General features: G+C 38.0%; 1 protein-coding gene across 3 annotated transcripts in view; it reads right to left on the bottom strand.

The window, feature by feature from the left end:
• Positions 1-17,506, bottom strand: part of prkcz (protein kinase C, zeta) — a 413,579-nt gene that overhangs the window by 86,678 nt on the left and 309,395 nt on the right. For all 3 annotated transcript variants that reach the window (XM_043676028.1, XM_043676026.1, XM_043676025.1), the window contains exon 16: positions 15,408-15,497. In XM_043676028.1, the coding sequence (XP_043531963.1) occupies positions 15,408-15,497 (90 nt within the window). The remainder of the gene's footprint in view (positions 1-15,407; positions 15,498-17,506) is intronic.

The following is a 17,506-nucleotide window of genomic DNA, read 5'->3' on the forward strand; positions in this document are numbered from 1 at the left end:
GAGACCTAAGGGGCAACTTTTTCACGCAGAGGGTGGTACGTGTATGGAATGAGCTGCCAGAGGATGTGGTGGAGGCTGGTACAATTGCAATATTTAAGAGGCATTTGGATGGGTATATGAATAGGAAGGGTTTGGAGGGATATGGGCCGGGTGCTGGCTAATGGGACTAGATTGGGTTGGGATATGTGGTCGGCATGGATGGGTTGGACCAAAGGGTCTGCTTCCATGCGTACATCTCTATGACTCTATACCCATTGCTTAGTCTGCAAATTCAGTCCTGGATTACTTGGTCACCTCATGATCCACAACACCAGAGTGGAAGAAAGACAACCTTAATAGCAAAGGACTGCCTAAGGAGACAATAATGACAGCAACAACTATTTCCCTCCGGATTTAACTGAAAAGAAAATTCATGTCCTTGAATTTAAAACTTTCTAAACACCACTGCCTCCTGACTTCCATCATTTTTAAGATGTAGGTTGTTGTGTCTGAGCTTAATGGACTCTGTGCAAAAGATACATTTTGACCAATCTGGACCAGCATTAAACTTTAGGTTAAAAATCTTGTCGAAACTTTCTTGAATGATACTAGATTAAGAAACATCACAAAATGGAATAATTACCCTTTACCAAGCAGAAATTCACTGATATGCTTAATTATTTAGCTGTATAGAATTTAATTGCTATTTTACATGATTTAGTGCTGTTTTGATTTATTGAAACTAACACATCTCTTGTGCCTTTAGTGAATCTGCCTACTGAAATCTGGCAACTTCTATGTGGCCTTCATAATTCACTATGGGAGTCCTTTTGACCAGTTGGAGACTGAGTCACAAAGTACTGGAGACTTTTCACTGGAGAAAAACTTGCTCAGCTTACATTCCCAAGAGTTGAGTCCCACATAGGAAATTCAGAACCACGAAGTACGAGGTCCAAAATTTCAAAGTTGAGAGCACAACTGAGGATCACATGTGCCATTTCTCAATATGTATTTTAGATCCGAGTCCTTAAGGGTATAACACTTGGGATGGTTGCAACGAAACTGAGAAGTCAAGTCAGCATTGAACTCAACCACCTTGTCCTCAGTCATTCTCAAACACTTGAGGTTGCATTGGCAGGATTATGACAGCTTGGATCCTGGTTGAAAATGTTGATGGCACGGGAATTTTCTCCTTGGACTTTAGAATCTCTCTATGCAGAAGCAACAAAAATTCACAGGCTTAAATTACAGAGCATTCTTAAATAGCATCCAAAGTGATTTCCAACTCTAACCGGACTGACCACCAGCTCTTCCACAGCCATGAGATGATGCAGGCTTCTAGATGTCAGATCCAGCCATAAGCCTGCATCAATTGCATTCAGATTCAGCTGCCAGACACCATGACAGTATGATTAAATTCAGCCTTGTGTGTAAACTTTGTCAATTTGTTGTCTTACTGCTAATGTGTATCATAGTTGAGGCTACAACATTGATGGCAATTATGTTCCAGAACCCTGGATGCTTTTCTCCTCGTCCAAGTCAAAAGAGGATAATTACTTATGTAGGAACATAGGAAACAGGACCAGAACTAATCTTCAGCCTCTTTGCCCCCTTTACCATTCAACTAGAGCATGGATGATCAATCACCTCGATGGGACTTTCCCCTGCTATCTGCACATCACTTGATATCTTTAATACCTTGACATGTATGAATTCCTGTCTTGAATGCACTCAATGAATGAACCTCTACAGTCTTGGGTACAGACTTCCATAGATTCACTGACTGAGTGAAGAATTCCTCCTCATGACACACCTCTTATTCTGAGACTCTTATCTGCCGGCTCTAGATCCTCCAACCGGAAGAGGCATCTATCCTGTATTTCCCTGTAAAGCCCAGTAAGAAGTTACCATGCTTCAATGAGATCACCTGCTTATGCAAATTCGAAACTTCACAGGCTCAGTCTCCTCATGGATTCTCTTCTCATGAGATGTTAAGGACCAGAGGTTAAATGTTGGTTAGATATAGCATCCAAGTATCTGCTTTTTTGATTGGAGTTCTATTCCAGATCTCATATTCGCAACTCTAACCAACTGATTGTATGCTTCCCCCTTTCACCTATGTATATACTTTCTACACAACTGTTCAGAGATGTTATTACACATCTCTGGAACAGCTTGGGTTTGAAACCATACCCATGCTCTCATGCCTTAAGTTAACAAATAATCATTATTTGTTTCCTATACCACTTAGCCTAAGGTTTCATTGCCAGACCCTACTAGATAATAGCAATCCTACCACCCCAGGGATCAGTTTAATTAACCTTTGTTACATTTCATTTGTGGCAGTAGTCTCCAATATGTAGATCATGGTCAACCGCAGACTCCCTGACAGTCGATTTACTGCTCGCCTACCCACAATCCCTCACCGGGTGTATGTCAATCACCATACTGCAAAATGATTCTCATCTGGAAGTTGCAAGGTTAGAGAAATGTGCATGCTTTTAACAGCTTTTCCAGCTTGTTGCATTGCATCTCAGTTTGATCCAGATGAACTATTATAGTGTCAAGGTTTTGTGGTGGCAATGCAAACAAATCAATAAGAAATGTACAAGAAACTGGTATGTGAAGTCAGTATATAACATGACGAGAAACATAAGAAGCTACTCAACTCTTCACATTCATGTGGACCCTCTGCAAGAGCAACTCAGCTTGATCCTCTGCCCTTTCTTTACAGATGCAGGTTTTCTCTTTAGCTGTTTATCTTATAAATATTAAAAGATAAACGTTCATGCAGGATAAAGAAAAAGCTTACAGGGAATACTACTATTTGTCTTTCCAACTGCTTGGTGTGCCAGTATATTATCTTGTGATGATTTATGAACAAGTTCATCCATTGGACATCAATACTTTGCAATCTCTCACCATTTAAGAAATACTCTATTTCTGTTTTCCTAACAAACTGGATAACTTGTTTTCTGCAATCACTTGTCATGGTCTTGCTCCTTCCAATAATAGTCCAGCATTTTCCCAACGACTGACATCAGGTCAACAGGTCTGTCTTTCCCTGTATTGTCTTTCGCTCCATTCTGAAATAATGGGGTTTCATTTGCTACTTTACAATTTGCAGGAGCCATTCCAGAATCTGTACTGTATTTGAGATGAACGTGGCATGCTCCTGTTGTCAACAGTAACGTTCCCTTTAAGCTGCGCACATGTGCAGCCGCTCCAATGCTCACAGTGATCAATATCGAAATGCCAATCACAGCACCAATTTCCAATTCTGGATGTTATTGACGTGCATCCAGTAAGAAAATAAGAGGGAATAATTATCAATAGCTCTATTAGTTACTACAAAAACTTGCTGAATCTTAACAACTTCACTTGCACGAAGACTCACTCAGTCAACAGAGGAGCAAAGTGATATAATTTCTTGCATCTCAAGGTGTTTATGTTCCTTTCAATAACTGAAAAATAAATCTACTAAACGTTGTAGCACAAAGTTGTTTCGACCAGAGTCCCACAGATTGGCACCTTCCTTTACAGTTAATTCTAATTTCATCTCAGTTGGGCATTTGAATCAAAGGGTAAGAAAATATAAAAAAAACTACTAGAGTCCTTGGAACTCAATCTACTGAGTCAACTTCTTTAGAAAAGGAGGGGAATTTCAAAATTTACAATTGCTTACTGCAGATATTGAATACATAGAAGGTCCCTTTATCCAATAGCTATTACTTAAACTGATATTATTATTGCTGAAAAAGCAGCCTGAAAATTTTTCATTTAAAATTAACTTAATGGGACTTCATTCATTGGATTAATCTCATTGTTAGTGAACATTCATCAAGTAAGACATCAAGTTTAAAGCTGAAAATTACTGAAAAGGAGTACAACTAATAAATTTATTAATATTTTAATTAGTTCTTTTTATCTCGTAATGCAACAATTTTATCTACTGAAAGAAAATTGCATTGATTATTCACAACGATTATATTAGAAATTTGAAGATCAGTTAAATGCTTTTCAATATGATGACTTAAAACATTCTTTGTTAGCTGAATTCCTGCCGTTACAGTAAAAAAAAAGTAAGACATGCTAACATAGGTGGTTGTCATATCAAATTAATTCATGTCAAACTGCTCTGGGTATATTCTTGTTTAATATTTTTCATTTAACACTAAATTATTATTCCATGTACTAAATATATTTTTAAACCACTTCTTTACACAAGTGCATATTTATACTACAACTTTAAAAAAGGCAGTACAGTAATGTCAACATTAGTACTGTGAGATGTGTATTAGGTTATCTTTACACACTCACTAGCTCGCTATATTCAATGGTGGGTTCCTGTTCATTAATTCATAACCTTTTACGAACCCGTTGTTTACTCTAACACTGTTTCATTCATTCATTTACTAAACCACGTTTTGCAGTATATTTCACTACAATACAGACTAAAATTAAAACATCCCTCTCACATTCAACCCTTATCAGGCCTATTAGATTAGAATCAGTCTAAACATTATGGCACAGACAGCAGCACACAGGGGGCTAATATCTTGAACACATTATCTGGGCTGACACCAATTGTTACAGTTAACCTGAGAATGTAACTTTTAAAAAAGGTTTTGTGATTTACATAAGAAAGAAGTGAAACTAACATGGCCATTCTAACAGATGTGGGACTTAACAAACAAGCAAGGTATTTTTCAATGTATAATTTCAGTTACAACACACTGTAAACTTTTGCTATAAATTCTGTGTCTTACAATTGTGTACTCCACAACCACCTGAGGAAGGAGCAACATCCGAAAGCTAGTGCTCCCAATTAAACCTGTGGGACCATAACCTGGTTTTGTGTGATTTTAACTTTGTGCAGGCCGATTTCTACATCAAAAACGTCCTCTGAATAGATGTCAATATCATCAACAATGTCATCCCCAACAAGTCTCCACGAAAACATAATAATAATAATAATCAGCCTTTATCAACTGTTTCCTGGGCCTGAATAGATTGTAGAACACCAAACATTTTCCTCGTTTACTTTTTAACTGGGTCATTATCCTTTTAAGAAACAAACTGTCAAAACAGAGCTTATATCAAATTGCATGAATGAATGAATGAAAGAAATTCACACTGGCAAATAGTCAACAAATCTCACAACCCAGCTGTGGTAATCAGTTTAATATCCTTTATCCTTTTATTCAGTACAGTTACAATTTCAGATTTACTTAGAGCATATAGGCTGTGTATTTTTACAAACTTAAAAGACTAAAGGATTAACACCTCTTAATTATGCAAGCAGAGCGGACAGACACTCTTAAGCGCATCAGAAGTAACAGCCAGCACTTAGCACATGTTTTAACCCATCCCCTGTCTCCCAGGACAGAAGACCCTCAGACCTTTGTGTACTCTAGATAAAACAATGTAACACCATAGCAATTGAATTTTAATATATGTGAGAACTGTGTATAAAGGGACTCATGTGAGTCCCTTTAGGATTCTATTGCCACCTTGAACTTGTGCTACTTGCAGTTACTGAAAAAAGGCTATTTTCACCACTCGTCGAATTCAGTTGTTACTGGAACACAATCCCACAGTGCTTTTCACCAAAACGTTTCTTAACCTTTTCTGCAACTGCTCGTCTTTATTAATGATATCTGTGCATGTTTTGTGCTTGAACTGCAGAGATAGAGATTCTAAGGGAATTTCTGGTACAGTCAGTAGCAGTAGGAATATCAAAGCAAAAGACTGCTGCAGGAGACAGGATGTGAAATTTGAACATCTTAAAGCTCTGCATGTCAGTGTAGTTTTAGAAATTCTCTGTTAAAGACAATTAATGGACCAAATTTAGACCAAAATATTTTAGTGGCAGAATTCCAGGTGGAAGACAATGGTGTCAATAGTGTAAGTAAATATAATGGCCTCCATTACTATTGTTGAGATGGGTGAAAAAGGACAGCATGCCTGGATGATTATTTAACTAAAACTTTCCAGACTTCCACTTATCACCAGGTTGGATTCCTGCTAAAAATCAGGTGAAAGCCTAACAAAGATGAAAAAAAAATCTTACTCTAACTCAAATGGATGGGATTTTTTGAACAGGGAACAGGCAAAATTGTAGAAAGACAGAAATTTTAGGAGCACTACCACTTGGAAGACATTAAAGTATCAAATCATTCGATTTACCATTCACATGCTGGATATATATCGCCAATGGTTAATAGATGAAATAACTCTTTTTCTTAGAATTCTGTACTACCTAACAAATTATAAAATGCAACACATTCTGCACACTTGGTAAATCACTGTGCAGTAAAATAAGTACACTTTCCATGGAATCGTTGTTTAAGAAGTGGCATGCTACGAATATCTCTGCAACAGTCTGTAGTATTACACATGAAATCATTAGGCTGCACTGGGATTAATCATTAATATAGTCTATCTAAATATTGAGGCAATTTTGAATTCAACTTCCTAGTCCAGGTAGATTCTGGTCCCACCTTCCTTGCTTCAGAGACAAAATCAAAATGATCACTCTCTAAAATCCATCAAAATGGTGGAGGAGCAGGGGGTGCTTTGCTTAGGCCTTGTCTGCTCCTGGACAAGACTGCCTGCTGGGCTGCTGAAAAACCTGGAACCTGAACATTACTTTCTCTTTGTTCCTTCTTTTTACTTCTGCTCTTTTTCTTTTTTCAAACCTGGAGAGTGGTAGGTGAAGGAGGCCCCCCTCGGGCAGCGATGCTAGGCTGAGCCGTACATGGCTCCACCCTAGCCTGGGGTCTCCCAGCATAGTGAGGAACAGGTCCTGGGCTGAATCTCCCTGCCCGGACCCGCAGGCTAGGCCGAGGTTTCGGGTCTGTAGCTAGACCTGGCACCTGAGGTCTTCTTCATCTTTGGTGTCCAAGTACTCCTTCGTCTTGTCCAGGAATAGCAGACTTGTCCAGGACTGCCAGTCTTCTTCTGCTGAAGCTACCTGCCCAATGTTCCAGTGGCCCTGCGTGGCAGTCTCATCCTGGCTGCTTCTTCAGGGTATTCCATTGTTCTTTAATCAGCTTTCATATAAAGATACATGTGACAATAAATTTTTATTGTATTCCATTCTTTTCTACCATCAAGTAAAGTCTTCCATTACCACTTATCTTTAATATCCGTTCTCTAACATGTCCAAAATTATGCTTGGTGATATGCTCCAGCTCCACTGCTGAAGTACCCTGGTTACTGTTTCAACCTCAACAATTTGTAATTATACATACCCTTAATCTTATAAAGCATCCTACAAGCATTACAGTTTTAGATAAAATAAAATATCATGCCAGTCCATGTAAGGTGATATTAAGTCTGGTGATCAAAATCTTGGTGTGAGAGAGGTTAAAGGGGAGTCTGAAAGGAGGAAACAATGGTAGAGTAAGAAAGAGACAACATTTGTGAGCTTTAGGCTCGTTATTGAAGACATAGCTATGACTGGTAGAGCAGTTAAAGTTGGGGATGCTCAGGAGGTCAGAATTAGAAAACAGCAGATACCTTGGAGGGTTGTGGGTCTTGAGAAATTACAGCAACAAGGATTGGCAAGGTTATGGAGAGATCGGATTACAAGGAGAAGAATTTTAACATAAGACATCACTTGACTGGAAATCAATGTATATTAGTGACATCCTGGACTGAGCAGGAAAGAGACTCAGTTAAAATACTGGCAACAAAGTTTTGGATAACCTCAAGTTTATAGAACTCCTACAGTGTACAAAGAGGCCCTTCAGCCCATCAAGTCTGCATCAATCCTCTGAACATTATCCCACTGAGATCCACGATCCTATCGCCATAACTCTGCATTAAATATGGCTAGGAGAAAGTGAGGACTGCAGATGCTGGAGATCAGAGCTGAAAATGTGTTGCTGGAAAAGCGCAGCACGTCAGGCAGAATCCAAGGAACAGGAGAATCGACGTTTCAAGCATGAGCCCTTCTTCAGGAATGAGGGAAGTGTGTCCAGCAGGCTAAGATAAAAGGTAGGGAGGACTTGGGGGAGGGGCGTTGGAAATGCGATAGGATAGATCCAACGCCCCCTCCCCCAAGTCCCTCCTCCCTACCTTTTATCTTAGCCTGCTGAACACACTTTCCTCATTCCTGAAGAAGGGCTTATGCCCGAAACGTCGATTCTCCTGTTCCTTGGATGCTGCCTGACCTGCTGCGCTTTTCCAGCAACACATTTTCAGCATTAAATATGGCTAACCCACTAAGCCTGCACATCCCTGGATACCATAGGGCACGTTAGCATGGCCAATCCACCATTCTTGCACATCTTTGGATGTGGAAAAGAACCACAGCACCTGCAGAAAAACCACACAGAAACAAGGAGAACACCCCCCACAGCCAATCGCCGAAGGCTGGAATAGAGTCTCCGGTGCTATGAGGCAGCAGTGCTAACCATTGAGCCACCGTGTCACCACAAATGTAGGGTAGAATGCAGAAACCAGCCAAAAGTGCACTGGAATCTATCTTGAGCCAACAGGTAATGAAGATGTGAAATGAGGCTTTCAGAAACTCAGTCAGGAATCAAATGTGATACCAAGGTTGAGAATAGACTGATTTCATCTCAGATTGTTGCCAGGGAGGTGGATGGAGTCAGTTGCTAAGGGAGAGTGTTTCGTGTGGAATCTGGATACAATGTTTTCATTCATTCAATTGTAGTAAATTCCTGCTCATTTAGCGATGGATGTTGAATAATCATAATTTAGCAACAGTGGTGAATCAGAAGAGATGGTGGTGACAATGGTTAACGAGAATCTGACCTGTTAAGAGTGAAGAGATTTTTCCAAAGCAGAACCCAAGCTCTAATGCTATACAAAAGTCTTAGACCACAAACATAGGAGCAGAAGCAGGTCATTCAGCCCATCAAGTCTGCTCTGCTTTTCAATGAGATCTGATAATCTTCCATTCCATTTTCCTGCCTTTTCCCCATACCTTTTGATTCCTTTATGGATTAATATTCCACATGGTTCAGCCTTGAATATATTTAAAGGACTCAGCTTCCACAGCTCTCTACGGTAAATAATTCCACAAATGCACTACTCTTCGAGAAAAATAAAATCCTCCTCCTCTATCTTAAATGGATAACCCCTTAAACTGAGATATATGCCATTTGGTCCTGGACTCTCCCGTATGGGGAAATAATATCTTAGCATTTACCTTGTGAAGAACCCCAAGAATCTTTTTGTTTCAATATGATTACCTCTCATTCTTCTAAACACAAATGAATACAAACCTACCCTAATCAACCTCTCCTCATGACAAAACCACTCCAAGCCTGGGATCATCTTGGTGTAAGAAATGGAGCATAGCCCTCCAAACACATCTTCACAATACAGCAGGAGCGGTCAGCCATGGAGGACATCGGTAAGAATCAAATCCCAAGAATCTGGATGCTGTGCCACTAGAGGTTTGATGACTTCAAATCAGTTGTCAGTTAGTAATGCATCTTCAAAATGACAAATTCTACATACTGCATCAGTAGCCTTGATGAACATTCAGTTCACCACACACTCATCACTCAGCAACAATTGAAGAAGATTTACACATTATATTTGCTAGTTTCATCGCATCAACATGTACTTTACATTGTTCTGAGCCTCGCACCCACATCTCACAGATTGTACATAGTGCAAACTATTCAACCACCTGCACCCTCAACAACCACACAGTTTCCACAACACACAAAGCATTTTGTTCTCTTGCAGTTTATAGTGGTACACAACTCCAATGATTTGCAAAGTTGAAACTTGGAAGAGAAAGTTAAAGGGAGACAGAGGTTTTTACAGAAGAAAAAAAATCCCTCTAGCTAGCAGGTCATTGGCTAAAGATCTAAAGCGGAGATGTAGTGCATATTTTTTCACTTAATTGTTGAGAGTTGAAGCATTCCATATAAAAAGGTAGTGAAAACTGATTCCATGAATAATTTTAAAAGGGAGTTTGATAGATATTTGAGAAAAAGGAACCTGCAAGATTAGAGACAAAATGTGGCAATGTGGGACTAAACACAATTACTCTTGCGATATCCAAGCACAGACACTGCAGACTGAATAGTCTCAATATGTATTGTTAAGTTTTTAAGATTCAGTAAATGTTCAGGGAACATAGCACAAGTGATTGCTTTCTACAATTAGTGTAACACAAAGTAAAATGTTTCATTTATAAAAACTTCAAGAATTACAGGTGATTACATATTCTACATGTTCATACTATATATTTAGCTACTCATTTTATATTTATAAATTATTTTGACAAGTAAACTTACTTTAGTATGCTGAACAGTAACTGGGCAGATTTACAGCATCAACAATTTTAAATGTAGAATTTTGAGCAGCCCAATGGAAAAATAAATCTCTAACTCCTGGCAAAATGCTAATAAACTAACCAAAAAGATTCTTCAAGTGACAGAGGTAGATAGGGATATTCAGTGCCTCATTTACACAACCAATTGGATGTCAGTAAGAAATCCCCTGTAATGTCAGAGGCTGAGGGGTGACCTTATAGAGATATAAAAATCATGAGGAACATGGACAGTACAAATAGCAAAGCTCTTTTTCCTAGGATAGAGGAGTCACAAACTAGAGGACATAGCTGAAGGTGAGAGGGGAAAGATTTAAAAAGGATTAACCTTAGTGATAACGTTTTCAGAGGGTGGTGCACGTATGGAATGTGCTGCCAGATGAAGTGGTGGAAGTGGGTACAATTACAACATTTAAAAAGCATCTGGATAGCTATATGAATAGGAAATTTAGAGAGATATGAGCCAAATGCTAGCAAATGGGACTAGATCAGATTGGGATGTCCCGTTGGTATAGAAAAGTTGGGCCAAAGGGTCTGTTTCCATATTGTATGACTCTGAGACCCTATAACACAGCATCAGCTCGAAGCATCTTCCCATTGCGACATCACAAGACTAAATTCCACTTTCCAAAAGTGTCTTAGCCTGAACACTCATGAAGGGAGGTTTTCTCATCAACATAACATTAGAAGTATTGAACCACAAAATAGGCATGAATTCTACTCAGAATACTTATTGGCCTGGCATGATTTATGCAGACCATCTCCTGAAGGTGGAGATGCTGGGAGCCAGAATGCAGAGACATAGATAAATATGCACTTACTGTATACAAGCCAGCAATCAAGGCATTGTACTGAGAATTTATGTTACAGTACAAATTTATTCATAAGAATCAAGATGAAAATATTGTTTCCCAAAATAAATGCACTAAAATTTATTTCAAAAAAGCCAATTTTTAAACCAAGTGATCTTTTGCAGTTTAGCTTTGAAAGCTCTCATCTATCAGATGTTTTGCAGATACTTATGAAGTTGTAACCTTACTAGTCATCAAAATATTCAGAAACTTGTGCTCTTCTGAATTGTATTTTATTAAATTGCAAACAGATTACTTTTGCATTTCTTGCATTTTCCTTCTGTAAGCATCACCTTTTTGCAAGTCATCTGTTTTCTGATTTGTTTCAAGGATCAAGACTATGCAATTTCTCAACTTCCTCTTCCTCTTTCTTCTGTAATCTAAAATTTAAAACTCAAGCTTGGCATCATCCTATCATTACACTTCAATTTATCTGATCTTGCCTCCATCTTGTGTCTTTTTATTTAGGCTTTTCCTTTCTTTTGAAAAAACAAAAATATTACTTGGATGGACTTATCAAATAATTGGGGATGAGAAAGTAAAGGAATCATTTTAAATTAGAGGCCAAATAATTACCAATTTATTATATATTATGGTGGTCCATAACAATGGAAACAACAGTGGCTACTGTAATTAACAAATTACTTGTTATGGTTGCAATCTTGATGTCTTTAAACTCTTATCAGCAAATTGTCAGTTGAAGGCAGTCACATATTTGTCCTCATGTAACTATGATAATAGGTATCCACAACAGAAATATGTTCATTGATTAAAAACTTGTGTGCAGTCAGGGCTTAAGCATGTCTGCCAATGCACGACCCCCAAAGCGAAATTCATACCCCTAGTCTAACAAACCATTGCCCCTGTGGTATCACAGTTTGAAGTCAAGTAGAACAGAGATGCTCCTTTGTTCGGCTATAGCATAGGTATCAAGTCACCAGATTATTAATTCAGAAACTCAAGCTCATGTAGGGGTGACTCAGTGGTTAGCACTGCTGCCTCACATCATTGGGGACCCTAGTTTGATTCCCCGGTTGGATGACTGCCTGCGTGATGTTTGCACATTTTCTGTGCATGGGTTTTCTCCAGATGTTCCAATTTCGTCCCACTGTCCAAACATGTGCAGGTTAGGTGGATTGGCCATGGGAAATATGGGGTTACAGAATGGGGGTTGGGTCTGGGTGGAATGCCCTTTGGAGTGTCTCGATGGGCCAAATGGCCTGCATCCACACATAGGGATTCTATGATTGTTCAAATCATTCAGCCCTCCAACTATTTGCTCCAAATGTTACTTTTATTATGACAAAAGCAGATTGCCAAACTTTGGTGTTTATATAAACAGAAATAAGAAAAAGAAAAACATATGCTGTGTTTAGATGCATGCCCTAAAATACATCTCATCTGGAAGATGTCAACATACTTCCCACACACTCCTGTCCAAGAATCAAAAGATGGCTGTTGGCTCAACAGATCAATCGAGAGACTTTAAAACAATGTCAGATCAAATTTACATAATATTTGATGGAGATTTGACTGCAATTTTAAATAACTCCATAACGGTTTACTATTTTCTCAATAGAAACAAAGTGCCTTCATAGGAATCATCTGACACTTCTAATTCTTCACTTCATAAAATGGTCTTCCATTGACATAGCCACCTCACCATGTAAAAACCTGGATGTAGGTTTACTCGCTGAGCTGAAAGGTTCATTTCCAGATGTTTTGTCACTCTACTAGGTAACATCTTCGGGCGAAGCACTGTACATGATTCCTACTTTCTATTTATATGTTTGGGTTTCTTTGGGTTGGTGATGTCATTTCCTGTGGTGACACAATTTCCGTTTTTTTTTCCCAGAAGCTGGTAGATGGGGTCTAACTCGATGTGTTTGTTGATAGAGTTCCGGTTGGAATGCCATGCTTCGAGGAATTCTCGTGCGTGTCTTTGTTTTGCTTGTCCTAAGATGGATGTGTTGTCCCAGTCAAAGTGGTGTCCTTCCTTATCTGTATGTAAGGGTACTAGTGAGGGAAGGTCATGTCATTTTGTGGCTAGTTGCTCTTCATGTACCCTGGTGGCTAGTTTTCTGCCTGTTTGTCCAATGTAGTGTTTGTTATAATTCTTGTATGGTATTTTGTAAATGACATTAGTTTTACTTGTTGTCTGTATAGGGTCTTTCAAGGTCATTAGCTGCTTTTTAGTGTGTTGGTAAGTTTGTGGGCTACCATGATGCCAAAGGGTCCGAGTAGTCTGGCAGTCATTTCCGAAATGTCTTGGACGTAGGGGAGAGTGGCTACGGTTTCTGGACGTGTTTTGTCTGCTTGTTTGAGTTTGTTGCTGAGAAATCGGTGGATGATGTTCATTGGGTACCCATTCTTTTTTAATACACTGTATAGGTGATTTTCCTCTGCTCTGCGTAGTTCCTCTGTGCTGCAATGTGTGTTGGCTCATTGAAATAATGTTCGGATGCAGCTTTGTTTATGGATGTTGGGATGATTGCTTTTGTAGTTCAATATTTGCTCTGTAAATAGAAATCAGGAATCATGTATCGTGCTTCGCCTGAGGCCCACTGAAGGTCACCCTAGTAGGGTGATGAAATGTCTGGAAATGAACCTTGCAGCTCAGCGAGCAAACCTACATCCAGAACCTCAACCTGAGCTACAAATCTTCTCAAAACTTGCTCCGTGAAAAACTCTGAGGGTTGCAGAGTGCAAATTCCATTTACTAAAAGGGTGCCCATTATTTTAAAAGTTAACCTTACCAGAAAAAAATAAAGCTTGTGTTCAAATGTATACCTTTGTGGAGTCAGAATTTTTTTTGGTAAGAAATGTTCAATACTGAATGCAATACATAGAGTTTATTCAATAATAAATCTATTTAAGATTACTCTTTGAGGTGTCTTACACTTGTTTTCACAAGTCCAAAAACTAGTTTTATTGGGTAAGATCCAAAAATCCAGAACCAAAAACAAAAATTGCTTGAAAAACTCAGCAGGTCTGGTAGCATCTGTGGAGACAAATCTGAGTTAACATTTCCATTTTGGTGACCCTTCCTTATAACAGTTCGAAACGTTTACCCTAAATGTCAAGTCTGATTTGTCTCCACAGAAGTTGCCAGACTTGCCGAATTTTTCCAGCAATCCCTAATTCGTTCAGTTTCCAAAAATCCAGTCCTCATTTTGTTATGATCCTGGCTGATGATACTACTGGACAAGTCAAATCCCAGAATGAAACCTGGCTTGATAGATCATATATTTAAGGATTTTTCTGAAGTCATGTGTGGTTAGTCATTGGAACATATTTATACTAAAACAGAACATAAAATTATGAAACAAAAATAAAAACAAGTTATTCAAAACAGTTCAGAAAAATTATAACAAACAATAAAAATATAGTTTCAACCTGCTCTACAACACTATCAGTTACGAAAACTTGTGCCCAGAGAAATTATACACTATCTGAACTCTTCAAAATTCTACTTAACTGACTCCTTCCAATTTCTTTTCTGCAAACTGTAGAGACAATTTTAAGATTCCTTTCTGAGTCTGTAGATATGAACCTTTCACGATTCAGGGGGCCTAGTCTTTCTCCAAAAACTTAAAGACTACAAAAACTACAAGATCTCTTGGCTTGGAATCTCCACAGACAAGACGACACTTCTGCTGAGGTGACTAGCTCCACTGCAATGAATTATACTTTTGTTTCTTCTAAACAGAAGAAATTAAAACAAGTTAAAATGGCTTTGTTCTGTTTCTTCTGTATCATAAAATCAATTGTATAAACATCTTACCCATCAACATTACACGAGTTCTCCCAACTTGACTGCAATCACATACTTTCCTATCAATAATGTATTAAAGGTCACTGTTCCAGAACGACTGTCTTTTAAAAACCCGACAACAAACTGAACATTGCTCTGCTTTTGGTTTAAAATACAACTTCTAATAATTACAATACAATGTATAACACACCTTTCACCATAATTCTAAATATTAAGCATTGTTGTCCAAGTTCAAGGCTCCATTATAACTGATAGTCCAGTTGCACACTAATGTAAGCAGTATTCCTACAGTAATGTATTCCTAATAAACCAATTACAGAATATTTTTCTGTTTTGAATAAAGCAACAGGAAGAATTCCATCACCATTGGACATCCACTTCCTCATTATGCCGAAGTAGGCTGTTGCATCTGCATGTCCACCTGCCCATCACAGATATCAAATGATTGACAACTTGTCAGATGTACTGTATTACTCACCAGTTCCCAGTCAATGCTACGGAAAAAGGTGTGAGCCTGGATGTCAGCAAATCCTGTCTGTGAATTACACCCAAGTCGTTCTTTAGGGTCCTGTGAACAATTCAAACAAATAATATGAAAGATAAGTGTTGCTCAAAGATGATTACATGAATGTGTCAAATTTCTATTCCAAAGTCATAAACACTTTCCAGGAAATATATACTTCTAAAATAATATTTGAACAGCTGAAACACTGATTCTGAATTTAAATGATATTTTGTGTTATATGTTAACAATAGTGTACATCTTCATTCTGCTCACAAACCATTTTAATCCTGTAGATACTACAGAGCGTAATATGAAAAGTATATCAATGTTCCTTTAAATACCCAAGTTATGTCAGATTCCTATCCAAAAAATGTTTTTATTTTCAAGTAAATGTATTATTCAAATTCTTAATCTGGATGATGGATATTTATTTAAATATTTAAAACATAATTGAGCTTTTATTTAAGTTACCCCAGATTCATTGCCTTTGCAATGTATTTTATTAAACTTTTAATAATTTGTGAAATAAAAATTACAAGTTATGAGCAACCCAAATACAGAATCTACTCTAACCGCTCATTGTTTGTTATTCAATTGACATGACTATTTATTGTAGTTATAACAGTGACCCATGAAAAAGTTGAAACAGTCCCAGTATGGCTTAACATATCACAAAACTAGAGTACTGTTACAGAATGAATGCACTGAAAGTATTAAAAATAGAATAGCTTACACATTACTATTGTTGACAAGTTCTCATTTATCAATGAATGAATCAAACAAAAAACGCTCAATGTGGAAATTGACAAGGCTCAATTGAGATGTGTTGATCCACTTCTATTGTCAATTTTCAATAAAATACAACTGTTGAATTTTCTATTTCCCTCCACCTGTGCACTTACAAGTGGCAGACTGTATTAATCTATAGCAGGCAAACACCAGGGCAAAAGAGCAACTACAACAGCAAAAACATTGCACATGTGACATCTACAATGTAATGGGTGAGAACCACAACTGATGTGTCTCAGAAGTACTCTTGGCATTAAAGACACACAAGGCAATGTTTTATCTGAGTTTGGGAGTGATCCGCCATGCAGAATATGCAGGGTTCATAGCATCTCTTGAAGGTTTGTTTCAAATGGCATTCCGGTCTGATCTAACCTCCATTTAGGAGTATGCAGTGTAAAGTATGCAGTGTCACATGGTCTTCAGTTTCTAAGTGGAACTGAACACCATGTAAAAGTTAGCTCCTTTGTTATTTTCCAACTATTAACAAGTACTCATTAAGATGAAACTACACATTTTTTTGGCTGGGTTATCACAAGGTAGAAAAGCTTCCCAAGAGAGGAAGCTTTAAGTTGGTCCAAAAGGGGAGAAATACAAATCAGTGACTTTTGCTTCTAATCCATAACTCCCACACTGAGGGTAAGTTAAATCCAATCAATTATTTTCAACAGTATCAATATAAACTGATAAAAATAAAAGCAGACTTGATTCCTTTGCAAATACTTTCCATCATACCCATAAAGTTTTGCACTGGAGTTAAATTGCCTGAGCTGAAGACAAGTTACATACCAGAAAACAAAAATTAAGATTTAAAAATTTAATTTAAAAAATTCCTTTATCGTTGCTTATATTCTAAGTCTGTTTCCAAAATGACCTTGAGCTAGCATAACACTTAAGATCTAAATTGAAGAACTTGTTAACTGGTATCATAAGTAAGAACTGTATGAAAAAAATACAAGCTATTGCAACCAATTATAACATTTCTTACCTAATTTCTCAATAGTTCTTACGCGTCTTTTTGGTTTAGTCAATGTAATCTTTTTCAATAGTTTAAAAAAAACTATACCTGCACTGTAGAGCTACCATTTAGAATTCATTTCATTGCCACAAATCAAATGGGAGATGCTTATTGGAAATATGGGTAGAGAGTGTGTTGCTGGGAGAGCACAGCAGGTCAAGCAGCATCAGAGGAGCAGAAGATTTGACATTTTGGGCATAAGCCCTTCATCAGGAATGATGGAGGGCTGATGCACGAAACGTCGATTCTCCTGCTCCTTGGATGCTGT

This window comes from Chiloscyllium plagiosum, chromosome 34 (assembly GCF_004010195.1).
Source record: "Chiloscyllium plagiosum isolate BGI_BamShark_2017 chromosome 34, ASM401019v2, whole genome shotgun sequence".
Classification (NCBI taxonomy): Eukaryota; Metazoa; Chordata; class Chondrichthyes; order Orectolobiformes; family Hemiscylliidae; genus Chiloscyllium; species Chiloscyllium plagiosum.